This window comes from Triturus cristatus, chromosome 3_2, assembly GCF_964204655.1.
Source record: "Triturus cristatus chromosome 3_2, aTriCri1.1, whole genome shotgun sequence".
Classification (NCBI taxonomy): domain Eukaryota; kingdom Metazoa; phylum Chordata; class Amphibia; order Caudata; family Salamandridae; genus Triturus; species Triturus cristatus.
In genome coordinates, this window is record NC_140584.1 from 176,612,305 (window position 1) to 176,627,595 (window position 15,291).

Consider the following 15,291-nt stretch of genomic DNA (forward strand, 5'->3'; position numbering starts at 1 on the left):
AGCCAACATATTTACTGTTAAAATGTAAACGTCCCAAATTGGCATATGTTTGGTGTAAGAATGCCAGAAGTGACTGAAGGTGTGCCAGATGGTATGGGGCCATTTGACATATTCAACGTTTCAACTAAAATAATTCTGCACTTGCTAGTGCAACTTGGCCATAAATTACTTCTTAAGTAAATAACTTTTCCATCAAAACTGCACCCTAACAATTACTACTCCCTCTAAAAAAACATTTATTGCTCAGAAAAGGTAGATGTTTGCTTCTTTTCCCTTCCTTTCGTTTCTGAGCGAATGATGCCAGCTCTTCTCTGTTGGGTGGCAGCTAATGAAAATACAGTAATTAATTGCATTACATTGTGCCAAAGAGGCATTCCATGGGTGGTGCATGGGCTTTGGCATCCAACCACCCATGGGTTTGGACGCAAATCCCTAACTACAAAGAATTGTTGGCAGTCATTTTCAACAAAATCCTGTGCCTCACCTAAGCTTGAAGTACGAGGAGAAATGATTTCATTTCTCCTCATGTTTCACTTTTTACTTTGTTGCTTCATTCTACAGCACACAAAGAGAGAAATGCTTTCAAATATTCTTCTTGCACAGGATGGGACCCCTTTCTGCACAAAAACTATTCTTACCACAAAGCAGACACCATTGTACTATGAAGTGAGGTTGTCTGCCTTGCTGAATAATAGCCAAAAGTGCACCAACACAGGGCAGAAGCAGAAGAGCACCACAACTTAGAATATTGTGCTGTTCTGCTCTCTCCTGTTTGTTTACTTGCTTGCTGCTTTGCATGATTTCTTTGGAAATTTGGCCCCCAAAATAGGAGTTTATACATTTCTAATACATTCCTACATATTATATATTGTATATATTAATATTGATTGCACTCTCAGTGTCATGAAATATGTTTTATTTATTTCTATTTGTCAGAGAGCAATAGCAATCATCAATAAACGCGATTAACAATAAGCATATCACAATGATTCATCATTTAAATCAGATATAGATCCAATATATTTAAATGTATTTTCATTTTGATAAAAGAGGATATTTATTGTTTAACTTATCTTCATATCCTTTACGTTCATTTGATATGAATACATAAATAATTACTTTATTTTCTCTGTGAAAAATATTGCAAATATAATGTTTTTTCATGGTAGGAATTTTGCTACTTTACAGTTCTAAAAATAGAAGCTTAATGCATTTTAGTCATTATTTTATTTCCTAAAGCGTTGTTTAAACTATTTGCTTTATAGTTTTGTACACTTCAAAGCTCTCTGAGTGCTTATGTAACCAACAATTTGCCACTAACAAATTACAGCGTACAGGAAACTATACAGTAAGAACATTTGATCAAATGTCACGGGGAAAAACACTCCACTGCCTTCCGGTAAAACAGAAAGTACAACTCGAATTGTTTCCGTTTATGCATAGGACCTATGAACTGAAAAAAATCCTGCCTTTCGGATTACACTATTCACTCCCTGAGTTTATTGTTACTCCTACAGATTCCTAAAGCCATGTTGACGCGTTCCCTCCTGTATCTAGGCCAAAAACTGTGGAACAGCGTCTTGCCTTCAGAAAAGTTTCCTGTCAACTGTAATTTAAGAAGGCCCATAAAAACTTTTCTTCTGATACTGATTAAGTAATTTCGTTTTCTTCCTTCCCCCGGTTGCCTCAGCAGTGTCATGATCCTCTCTGAGTGACCTGGAACTTTACAATACAAAATAAATAGATTAAAAAAGATAAATAAATACACAATAATAAGTGCAATGGCAGTTGTTAGTTCTAGTGTAACAAGCTCCCCTGTACTTGGAGGTTCTTGAATTCGTATATTTTTCTGCATTTCTTGAGACCCCCAATTTACTATTCTGGTGATGGTTTGGCTGACAGCTGCAATATGCCAAAAGGTTTAAAAAACAAAAGCAAAGTTCACCACTGCTCCTGCCAGAAGCCATCCATAAGATGGAGAGTGAGTTTCATGAGGGAAGGCTGTTCTAAACTAACGTTTACAAGGTGCTAAAATGAAACTAAAGGTAACAACAAGGACTTTTTAGCCAGCACAAAATGATTTTTCACATAGCTCAGGAGATTTAGCAACAACTGCAAACACGTGTATATTTTGAGGCCATGTGCTTGCATCTTTTTTGGGAAAATCGAATCGTCTCTTACCATAAAAAGTTAATTTTTCCAAACTCACTTTTTCGCAATTTATTGACTTCAGAAGGATGAGTCTCAGTCGTCACTATCAGGGCATCAAAGAGTGCAGGAGACTGAAGATATTTCGGGTTGTCCCACGACAAAAATACTTTTCTAAGATCCATTTATGATGGCAATAACCCAGTTAACAACAACAACAACTAAAATAAAATAAAATAACAAATATAAAAGTGCAAGAAGCAACCAGAGGTGGGATACACCACTCACATGGGACAACATGGCATCTCTGGATCCACTTAGAACTTTGCAGCTATCACGTAATGCACAATTCAATCCCTGTTATACAAAGTAGAAAATAGCTGTTTGCCCTGCTATGAGGTGATTTCCTACAATAAATCAGACACATCACAGTCCAGTGCTCACAATATGAGAACATCACATGAGACATCATGCCTGCTCCATTGCCCATACAAAACAGCTCCTTATTCGTGGAATTTTCCACAGTTTGCCACTTAATAAAACAACTCAACAAAAACTCCTGTCATGGACAATCATTCACTCCTAGGAAATTAGAAAAAGGCATATCATGTGGCTCAATCACTGAAATCAGATGATATGATTTCATACTCCAACAACAGCTAATACTACCAACCACTTTCCGCAAAATATATACTGGCCAGACACTGAGATACTTGAGTACTTTGACTCCAATCCGTGTGAAAGACCAGAATCACACAGAAAGACAGACTACAGATAGAGCACTACGAAGTAATATGAGAAATGTGCTTTACAATGTTAACAATATAACATTATCCAAGTCAACCGTCCGTTGTGCAAAATTGTGTGTGCTTTGCAGTGTTATCAGTCTCTTTCTCCCTGCCACTTATCAGTGTCGCCTTTCATTCTTCCACCCTCAAGTGACAGTCTATTTTTCCGTGCAGCCATTCCTCCTTTCAAGTCTAGCTGCAGAACAGCCTTGTCTAGCTGCCTGTCACTGACATCAGTGGAACTAATAATGAAACATATACTTAGAATGGGCTGCCATGACTGGATTGTGTTACTTTTCATTTCAAATCCCTGATCCCGATTCGATGGCATCTGTCCCTATTCTTGAGTTTATCCCACCCGTTGAGCCTTTAAACGTCACTGGGTGTATTCTTCCACTTACTATGTCAGGAAACTATTTTGCTTTGCTCTGGTTGCTTTCTATTTGAGCTTTAGCATTCAATAGTGGTGCATGCTCCTCTGGTTCAGTCTCTCTGTGTTTCTCTCCTCTCCTCCTCTACATATATATATCTTCCTTTCTCCCCAGAGACACACATAGTCACTTTCTCTGTGTCTCTCTCTCTGCACCAACAAACACACTTCTTCCATATCGCTCTCTCTCCCAATTCCTCTGCTCCCTCTGCCATCACTGAGCCATACTGCAATACTTGGTAAGACTGATTCTGATGTTCTCCTTCAAAGTACAGAAACTTCAAGTGAGTTGCGCTAAAATTTGCAGATCACTTTAGGAAATTTGTGGCAATGCAAGCGACTTTTATTTCCAAGAGTAAAATTAATCAGACGTTTAGCCTTGCATGTTCTTTCTCTGTTTAAAACTGAATGATGGAATAATCATGTATTATATTAATTTGTGGGAATTTGACGCTACTCCGTTCAATTTGAATTATGTGTCATTGCATGACCAAATAAGGTAAAATGGTTTACATAATTATCGAAAGGTTAAGTATGAAAGATATTATAACGCACCGTAGCGGGCTATACCAGCCATTAAATGCCTTTAACAAGGGAGCAGGACTTTACTGCTTGTATAGCCCAGCTATAGAGGGCTATAAGGCTTTGATCTGAATTATGTGTCATTGCATGACCAAATAAGATAAAATGGTTTACTGAATTTTCGAAAGGTTAAGTATGAAAGATATTGTAGCCCACCGTAGTGGGCTATACTAGCTATTAAATGCCTTTAACAAGGAACCAGGAATTTACCGCTTGTATAGCCCAGCTACAGAGGGCTTTAAGGCTATCAGAACATTCCGTCACTAGAGGGCAAAATGTTCTAACAAATAAAACAAAGGCCTCACAAAGCCTAAGGGGAATGAAATCTCCTTTATTCACTGTGAACGACAGCATTGGAATGTTGGAGCTCAGGGCTGTTACAGGCTTCTACTCCATTGTTTTCAATGGAGCTCCCAACATTCCTATGTTCTAATATGAATTCAAAAGCAAATTGGGTGTCATTGTTATCGAGCTATAAAAGGAATTCTAGTATTCACAGGTAATTACACGAAATGGATTGCTGAGCATTGATAAAATTTGACTTTGTGGCAGTGCTCATTAGTTAAATCATCTTACTTTTTTAACAACGAGGTAGATGAAAAACATGTATTTTTTCATAATTTTCCAAAGACTGCATCGTTAAAGAAGATAAAAGATGATTTTAGCCATTTCAATGCGCATTTCATGAATCTGTGTGACAATCGTTCTAAGAGACATGTAATCAGCCCAGTGATAAATACCTGTGTTTCATATTTTTTCACGTTGATTATGATATCAATCTTAAATTTGTGGTACAATGTGTGCCCCTTATCTCCTTTATGGAAAAAGAGCGAAAGAGACACACACAGAAAAAAGGGCAATATATATATAAGGGGAGCGCGCATTCATATTTTGCCGACTTCCTCATGCTCTAGACATATTCACGGCTGGCGACTTTATTTCACATGGGGTGTATGGCACTAATATCTACCTAGTCTATTACTCTATTTCGAATAGTACATTTTATTAATGCTAATATATGTTTGCTTCCAGAGGAGCTCTTGCATTCTCATATCGCCCACTGGTGGTCACCGGATGGAGAAAGACTGGCCTTTTTGATGATAAACGACTCCTTAGTGCCAAATATGGTTATTCCACGGTTTACCGGAGCCCTGTACCCCAAGGGAAAACATTTTCCATATCCTAAGGTAAGAAAAGTCCATGTTTAATGTTTAGCATTTTCAAAGGCTTTGCACTTAAGAACATGGCCTTTTTAAAAAAAACAATTTAATAAGTTTAATAAATATAGTTATGCCCTTTAAAAGGAGCATTGAAAGGCACACACTGGTGAAAACTATTTTAGAGAGGGATGCAGTTCGAGAAAGAAATGAAAAATGTTTCTGTGTGAAATCAATACGTACCCATTTTGTTTCTGACAAAGAAAAATCAGACATGCTTCATTTTGTTTTTAGCAGAGTTAAAATACATTTACTTTTAAAATATTGGTAATTACCATGATGCATTTTCCTCTGCTGATGTAGAGTTATAGAAAGGATATTTAGTCTGGCAAAGCATTCGTTTTCTTTGATTCAATGCTGGAGGGCAAGGAGCATTTGACATTGCATACATCAATGTCATTTTTCACCAGGCAAAACCTCGAAATATTTATGACATGGCGGCCAAGAAAACACCCAACAGTCATTGAACATCCGTTCTCCGGCTGGTTTTCAAGTAAAGGTTAATGTAGGGATAGAATTCAGTTGAAGAACGTGTTAGCTGTAGGGATACAAATCGAACAAACAGACGAGTAAAACATTACTGTTTATAGAACCTTCTGCTGTTTTTAGCTCCCTAAACTACACAATAACTTACATTTAATAGGATAGCAAGATGAAGTATTGCCTTGACTAGTATTTCCGTTACAAATATGTACTTTCATGCAATTTGACTATTTCCAACATATCTTACTACCGCTTACATTGATTTTACATTTTAGGTGCTGGACGTTAACATTCAACCAAAGTGTCAAATGTTCAACTCTTTTATAGATATTAGTCGTCATCCTGGGACTACGTAAGCTAATGATTTAACTGGACATACATCCTCATAAAACCAACATGATTGTTTTACAACTTTGCCTCATCAAGACTAGAAAGACGTGATTATCTCCGAAAGAATCTTCAATTAAAGTTTATCAAATAAAGTTCTATAGTCTTGCAAATCTGTGATCTAACCAATGGCATGGCCAACTATGGCACTGCACTTCTCCGAAGGGGTCTTATTACCAAAGCATTTTCTCTAAATATTTGCGCCTTACTCTTGTCTTTGTTTTGAATTTCTGCAATACCTATCAGTGCACTTCCAGTCAGAAGGCAGACATGTGATCACAATGCAAGCTTTGTAAATCAGGCACCAAGAAATGATGGGGCTTCTTTACAACGAAGTGGTGGAGTGATTGCCCTGGACCTGTCTGCAGCTTTCGATACCGTCAACCATGACATCTTGGTGGACCGTCTGGCTGCAGCAGGTCTCAGTGGCACGGCCCTGAACTGGTTCCAATCATTTCTTGCAGATAGAAAACATTCAGTTTGGCTTTCCCCGTACAAATCTGGCACAGTAAACTTGAAATGTGGAGTACCACAGGAATCATCCTTATCCCTGCATCTTTTCAATATATATAACCGCCCTCTCGTTACGTCAGAAGGGATGCAAATCTACATCTATGCAGACGATATGCAGCTAGTCTTCCCCATCAACGAAACTGCTGGGGCCCAATTTTCTTGTATCCATTTATCTCAAGAACCCACTCTGGTCGAATGGACCTTTTTACCTGCTTAATAGCGTGGAGGGAGCAAACACAATTATCAAAGAATACCTACCACAATTTGACATAATTGAAGACTCGAAAGTCAATTTCTATTTCTCTCGGGATTTTATTATCAAGAAAAACATCTGCAGATACAAGCACCTTAGCACAAGGCTCAACAGGTAAATGGGTACTAATACTCTACGAAGAATCCGCATACGACTGAATATAAACAAAAGTACAGCTTCTAAAAGCATGAGGTAGATAACTACCAAGCTAATGTCGATATTAGGAATCATTAAACCAAAGCATTTCTGTCCCTACTCTATGCTAAATGACATCCCTGCTTACCATTCCCTTAAGACCCAAGAACTCGTGAAAAAGGTGTCAGAAGTGAGCTTCCTAAGAAGTCTTCACTTGGAGAGCTTGATCCAAACGCTCCTTCTAGCTCCTCTCCTATCTCTTCTCTGCTCCACCCTCGGGGCGCTGTCCCTAATACGAAACCCCAAAATACAGAACACGGCCTCCGACACACCTCCTCAACCAGGTCTTCTTTCGGTAATTTTCCATCCTGCTCCGTCCATCTTCCATCGTCCATCAGCTTGGCCTTGAGTCCCAGACACCGTCGGCACTATGAGTTGCGATTGGCACATTCCAATGCACTCCCATGTCTGGCTTCCTCCATAATTCAACTGTTAGACAAAGACCTTTTTACTAACGAACCAACTGTCCTTGCACCTGCGGTGAGATCATAGGATGGAGAAATACTTCGCATCTTTTAACTCTACGATTTACTGCAGCCCAAAACCTCTACTAGAATAAATCACTTGCGGCCTACCGCATTCAGCTAACATAAGCAATACCAGGCCTTTCTCTTCAACGATATATGTGACTTCGGGCCTCTACTAGGTTAAACACACTATTAAATTCCATTTTAACATTAGTGCTTTTACTTTCACATACGTGAATAAACGACATACATGAATTAATTCGATCGAGTTACACGTTTAGTCTGGTACATTGCATTAAACAGAAACTTATCGTTATGCATTTTGCTAAATACATCCATTATACATTTTCGCGTCTCCTAACGCTTTTACATGACGATGTAGCTAACACATTTCTTAATACGTTTCACACAGAATAACTAAGGATACATTCATTATATACGGGTGCCAACTAACAGTGAATATGATGCACCCCTACAATTTTCAAACCTTTAGGCGCTACATCAAATCTATAGATTCCCAGAAATTTTTCAAAAACTCCATGCTGTTCATCAAGAAATGGATGAACAAAAATGAACTAAAACTCAATGCTGAAAATAGAAATCATCATTCCCAACAATAAACTTCAGCATTGGTCCCCCGCCCACTGGCCCACCGAGCTAGGCCCGCCTCCTGCACTAAAAAACTCGATAAAAAGCCCAGGCATACACATTGACTCAGATCTAAACATGAACACTTAGATTGGAGTGGTCACCTCCGCTTCTTTCAACTGCGGAAACTGATGAGAATCAGAAGATTTTTCAGAAGAGAGACGTGTAACCAAATCGTCATCTCCTCGATTCTGTCAAGAATTGATTATGCTAACTCTATATACCTAGGCCTTCAGCACAATCAGATACATTGTCTGCAGCTAATACAAAATCAGGCAGCCAGAATTATATACCAACAAGGCAGACGATGTCACACCAAGCCGCTGCAAAAAGAGCTGCACTGGTTTCCAGTGGAGCAACGCTCCAGGTTTAAAACTGGCTGTATCCTGTTTAAAGCATTGCAAGGGACTGGCCCTAAGTACATGTCATCAAAAATCCCTAAGTACACCCCCACCGTACTTTAAGATCCATGCACATGAACTTCATAGAGATTCCAGATTTTAGACACAAAAAACAAGAGGTTTACGTTTTTCAGCATTAGGACCCAAATTCTGGAACGCTCTTCCGCCCGCACTGAGACTTGAGTCAGACCTCCTTCACATTAGGAAGATGTTGAAGATATGGCTCTTCACCCAAGCTTACAGCTAGAACTGGACCATCCCAACTAGTAACTCCTTTTGGACAGTAACATCTCCAGCGCCAAGAAACCTGCTGACGAACGAGCGCTATAAAAGTTCCTATTAACATACCATAAAATAACGTATGAAAATGATGGCTCAATGGAATCTCAGATCATGCACCTGTGGGACACAAGGAAAGGTGACATGGAGTGAAATGTTAATGAGAGACACCTTGATGGTCTGTCAATAAGATACTGAAGAACAAATGTCTCAAAGACTCTATGAGAAATTTGTCAAAGCACTATAAGTCTCAACTGTCGGATGGCCTATCAAGTGAACTGGACAAGAAAAAATGCACCCTGAATTTGTTATTCATGCAAGCGGAACACACCCTGTGCAGGTATGATACTGCCATTTTGAGCATGGGGAGAAATGGGATGCCTGCTGGAAGTGCATTTAAAACAGAGCGAATCTCAAATTGCGGTATATACCGAAGCAATTATCAGGTTGTCCTTAATACACACAGACATTGTAGACTTGGTCACAAACTTCTTAAGATGCTATAACATTATAATGGTTTGGCACATTGGACACTCAAATTGATTTATTCAGGCAGGGCACCATTCTTATTGTGGTGGAAGGTGGGGGAAACGTTTGAAGGGAGACATCTCCATCACTGACCTATCCAACAACAAGCCACCAAGAAAATTCGGCTTCCTTGGTGAGTTTTACAAAATGAGGTTTTACCGAGCAAGCAGCTTTGTAGGAAGCTGAGAAAATGTTTTTTTTTCACTCTTTCTCCAACAAAATATTGATCACCATGAACGCCAAGCTGGACAACTCCTTAATTAAACCCTGACATGAAAGTCCTGGCAAATGTTTTGGCTAAAATATTGTGTAAAGTAATTCCCTTCTTGATTCATAGTGCCCAAGTCAGCTTAATTTCTGGAAGAAGCTCAAGACATCACCTCTGAATATCAGCATACTTATTATCAGCCTCCCGAGACTCTTCTCAGGTTATGGAGGATGTTTCCTTTAATGCGCAGAAGGCCTTTGATAAGGCAAAAGTGAAGTTACATGTTCAGAGTCCTTGAGCAATTTAACCAGGGGAGGAGGTTCATATTAAAAGTCTGCATTGTCATATAATGATTGAATAGCCCAAGAAGCATGCAGTGGCTTTCTATTAGAATTAGGGGTGTGTGGAACTCATAGAGTGGGATTCCGCAGATTGGGATTCTGAAGAGTTACATAAAAACCCTGCGAAGTTCAACAAGCAGTTCAATTTTGGCACGTGGCGCTGCTTGCACTGATTTTTAGCACTGGGAGCATGTTCCACACTGTAAAATCAGTGCCAACGGCTCCACTTGCAACACCCGCGAGAGCTGCTTCTTACAGTCACTTGACATTTACATGCAGTCCCCTGGGCAACAGCAGCTCTGGGCTGCTGTTTACTGGATTCCGCAGTACAATTAAAATGTTAAATACATAGCAAGTATTTATTTAAAGGCTAATTGCAGAAAAGATGTAACTTGGGCATGCTGCACCACTTAACTTTAGGAACACCATCATTTTAAAGACAGCAAATGTGTAGTCTCTTCATAATTCAAAAGGTGCTTTTCATTAACCTGCAGAACCATTTCACCTTAGTAAATCTGATAATAAGCATTTGGAAGTATTTTTTTAAAATCAATAGTTTTCAAACATAACTATAGAAACGTTCATGTTTACCCCCATAATGATAACAATGCCATTAGTGATTGAATCCAAACACAAGCAAATGATTTTTTGTACAGCACACATCCTGAAGTCATGTAATTCGAGGTCCTCTAATATGTGATAGTGAAGAAAAAGGAAGATAAATTGAAATAAAACAATTGCTACATGTGCAGTTCATTCCTGCCACTATGTCAACATGCTTTGCTTTCCCTACACCCACTGTACACACCTCCCATGACCACCAACCTGCTGGCATCAGTGTGGCCTTCATTCACACCAAACACAAACCTTTCGGCCCCATGAAAAATGTTTGCGAGAACCCATGTGCTAGAGAGAGCTGCCCTCTCTCACCCTTGCATTTCCTTACGGCCATGAAACGGCAATTTATTATCATACTCAGTACTACTGTAATCAAGGGCATTAGTGCAGCTGCAGGAAAGGCGAGGCCCTCCTGTATGCGGATGATATTGTGCTTACATTGACAGGCTCTGAGACCTTGCTACTGGCCTGATTGACAGATTTCCTCGTTTTAGTGATATAAACTTAATTGGTCTCCAAGTGAGGCACACTCAATGTTACACACTACCACCACCTTGGCAATTGAAGGATATGACTTTAAGGCATTTTAGAACATTTTCAAATCTTGTTAAACACAGGACTTCACAATGTGGTTACAGATGATTTCAACCCTCTGATCTAACAAATGAACTCTCACCTCCACAAGTGGACTTCGGTTTACCTATTGGCTAAAGGTAGAAGATCATACTAAAGTGCTGTTGATGCTTGACCAGCTGCTCTTTGATTAAGTATTTTAGACTACTGAGTATCTGCTTCTTGAATTTGACCTCCTAGATGAGGGCCAGTGCTGGTGCTTTCAGCAGTAGATGCATTCTCTGAGGTATAGCCTGGGGACACCTATGAACATACTAACCACTTCCCCTATCCACACCTATTTTGGGATATGCGATACACATCAAGGTATCTTACCTGGAATTTATAACAAAATGCTAACAGAGATGTTCTCCAAACCTACAATGGCCAGGACCTACACAATATGGCAGGCTAATATTTCCAAACAATATTTACAAGAGAACTAGTGTTCCTTAGAAGAATCACTTGACTGTGGCTTGTTGGAGTCCCATCATAAGTTTACATTTTATAAGGACCTACACATATGGTAATATACTCCAGCTAGACTGGCCAGATCGGGATTCAGCTGTGTCTCCTTATGTTGGTGATATAGAAGTAGGGGAGCCTTTTCACATTTGGGGCCTGCCCAATTCTCTATGGATACTGGACTATAGTTTGGTACTGGGATACATTGTCATACAGTTCTAGCCCTTTACAACTGTCCATGAAATTTGCACTTCTGCATGATGTCTCAGACATCCCCAAATTGCCCTCTCATTGGTGGTGAAGGATGGTGACCCCATTGGCAGTAGCAAAGGTATGTATCCTTCACCACTGGGAAACTCAAATGCCAGCCACAGACAGATAATGGCTGTCAGCAATCTTTAGCATAGCTTCTTAGGATGGACTACATTACAGAGTACAGGACTTGCTAAAGGTATACACAAGGATATGGGCCCATCTGCTGAATAATCATTGAGTGCACTACCATTCCTACTACATCCACCATGGGATCGGGCAAGAGCTATAATAATCAGGTCTTTCTTTATCTTGTCATTGAATACAATTACTGCCGCACCCCCTGTGTGTCATTCTTAGGACACATGCAATTCTCCTGTTTGCATGTGAGGCTCAGTAATGATATTACTACCACAGGTTCCTTTTACCGTTCATTGATTAAGTGTTGCTTGGGCACTGAAAACATTTTCTCTGCCTCACTATTTTTCACCTGTATTGTCATTCATCTTGTTTCCCCCATGGGAGGAATCAGCTACTTCCATTGGCACCTCGTATCTGTTTCTTTCCTTTATTCTTCTTCCCTCTAACTCATCCATGTAAGCCAGAGGGTTTTTAAGGATTGTTTGTGACTAACAGTATACTTTCTCCTGCACTGGAACACTTATATTGTTGTTAATTTTACAGTCACTCTCTATAATCCTCGTCCAGGATAGATGGTGGATATGATGGTGATGCTATGTAAAATCGAAATAAAACATTATATTAAAAAAAAACCAATGAACCAAAATATGGCAAGTAAAGGCTCTTTCCTAATCTAGGCTGGTAATTTCTTCCTTCGGAAGATACCACCCTCTAATAGTTCCCTGCAAAGTTGAAAATTGTTCCTGTAAATGTATGCCTTAATGATCCTTGGGTGTTTGTAGTCATACTATTTAATTTACTTTCAGAAATTCTTCAGGACTGCACCTGTCAAACTCAGTCCACCTGATCATAGTTTTGGTGGCTCCATAAAGACTGTGCTACTGTGCTGGTGAAAATCATGGTTTAGTAGTCATAAAAGCAGAATGCTTAGTGAACCCTTTATATTGTTTATAACTGGAGCAGATTCCTGGGTAATAAAGAAAGTGCACCCTTCTTAGTGACCTGGTGATAAATATGTTGTCTTACGTTTTCAGTTGCTCCATCCCAGTAGGCTTGCCTTGACTTTTGAGAAACTGTTTCTCATGGACCAATGCAGAGTTTTTGGATCTTTAAGAATTTTTGTTAAAAATTCAATAAATATTTTATCTTTTTAAATTTAAAAAACTTTTATTGGGTTTTGCCTTCTCAAATCCACACATTTGAGACTGCAGTAAATCTCATCTGTATGATATTAGTCTCGTTGTCTCTGACAAGGCCAATACTTCTACGTTGAGGTGCTCTGGTTCTACTGTACACAAGATAAGGGGAAGAAGAAAAACCCCTACTTTGCCCTCCTCCAAGACGATACGTACACACAAAAGGATGTGAGGTGAATACAAGTTGCAATTTTTTATGTACATATAAAGTTAAGCAAGGAGCCCATTCACTTTGTTAAAAATGCCCTCACCTACAACAGGCTGTGGCATGCTTCATCATAGGGCTGCTGCAAAACACCTCAGCGCAGACCAACACTAGAGGCGGAGCAATAGAGAGGGGTAGACAATACAAACAATTAGAAAAGGAAAAGAAATGGATCCTAAATGGGTGCAGTTGATAATTGTTAAAACTGACTATGGGATATCATCATAACAATTTTATTCCTGGATTCCCTTGTCAGGAGTAAAAAAGGGGGAGAATTACCCTCGGATGGTGGTGACTTGAGTGAGTTATGCATTCTCCACCCCTCCGTGCTGCATAGAGGTCAACATGTTTCTGCCATATTCCATCTCTCTGCCCCCATTCACCAGGACAAAAGGGATCTCTATGCTAATTTTTCTTTTTGTCACATATACACCCCTGGTATTACCACTGTACTAAATGTTACTCCACCTGTTAGTATGGTGCAGTCCAGTACACTTACTCATCTATGAAATCTGTAAGTGGAAAGAATGAAAAGCAGTGAAAACAGTCTGTACAGTAGTAAACCATTTCACTGCAGAAAATACTAAGAAGTGGGTTCTGACCCACAATAATCCCCCTACAGATTACGATTTTCACACACCTACGCTTTGGACTCTGTTGTGAAAAAATGTCATTAACTACATCTAACACAATGTAAACTCTGCTGAAATGGCTTGAGTGCTAACCACCAGTGCTTGTCTTTCTAGATAAGGTCCATTTGGGAAACATCGTTAACAACGCAGTCAGTACACCGCGATGCTGTTACATCGCGGTCGTTACAACGAACGCGATGTAACCACGCGATGCCATTACAACGCAAGTCTTTACATCGACTTGCGCTAGATGGCGTGCTAACATTACAAATAGTGTAGTTTACTATCCCAACACCTTCCCTACTGTTAAGTGGACTGGAGTTGGAATAGTAAATTACGCTTTTCTAATGTTAGCACGCCATCTAGCGCAAGTCGATGTAAAGACTTGCGTTGTAATGGCATAGCGTAGTAACATCGCAGTCGTTGTAACGATTGCGATGTAACTGCACGCGTTGTTATGACTCGCGTTGTTACGTCATACATCCGGTCTATTTCTTTGCAGCTGGGGTAAGACTCGCGGTGCTGGTTATAAATGAATATTGCTACACACACATACATACACACACAGACCAAGGCACCTCTGTGTGGGCTGAGCGAGAGGTACTACTGCTTAACACAGTCAAATAAATGGACACTGGTAGCCTGTTGAATATGGAGCCATTAAAAAAGTGACTATGACCTGAAAAGGGCTAATAAGGTAACTCGGTATCCTAAAATAAATGACCTCCTTTTCTTTTTGACAATTATGTGATATTTTAGTGCTTTACTATGAGTCCGTAGTGCTTCACTGTAAGCACTGTAGTGCTTTATGGAATTCCCACTGCAACTCCAACTTTGCATTGGCTAAAGGAAAGATCATCTTTTTACTTAGATATAAAAAAGGTCGAAAGTGCAAATATAATATTAATTTTAGCCACATGGCACTCCTTCATGTCCTTTAGGTTTTGCAGTAATTTTCTGAGTCAGCCCCTATTAGAGTCTGGCCTTCAACTACCCTTCTTTGGCAAGCGTATTACTTTGCTGGACAGAAGATAAATTAAAGCCTAAGGCCCACTTGAGAGAATAGCATGCTCCTGAGAGAGAATGGACATGGGAGAGAAGTGACCTCGGCTAGTTAACCCACACTTGCTTCCTTCCCTTTGCATGCCACTTCCTAGACAAACAAAGGGATGAAGCCAGACATTTTACAAAACTGTCTTGAGAGACTCCCTTTTGAAGTTTAGGAGGAAAACATTGCTGTGTCAGTAAGGAGTGGAGCTACAGGCGGTAGAAGATCTGTGGCTGACCAAGGTAGTTCTCCAG

At 39.7% G+C, this 15,291-nt stretch overlaps 1 protein-coding gene across 1 annotated transcript in view; it reads left to right on the plus strand.

The window, feature by feature from the left end:
* Positions 1–15,291, plus strand: part of DPP10 (dipeptidyl peptidase like 10) — a 1,675,128-nt gene that overhangs the window by 1,119,676 nt on the left and 540,161 nt on the right. The window contains exon 9 of the mRNA XM_085647459.1: positions 4,981–5,135. Within this exon, the coding sequence (XP_085503585.1) occupies positions 4,981–5,135 (155 nt within the window). The remainder of the gene's footprint in view (positions 1–4,980; positions 5,136–15,291) is intronic.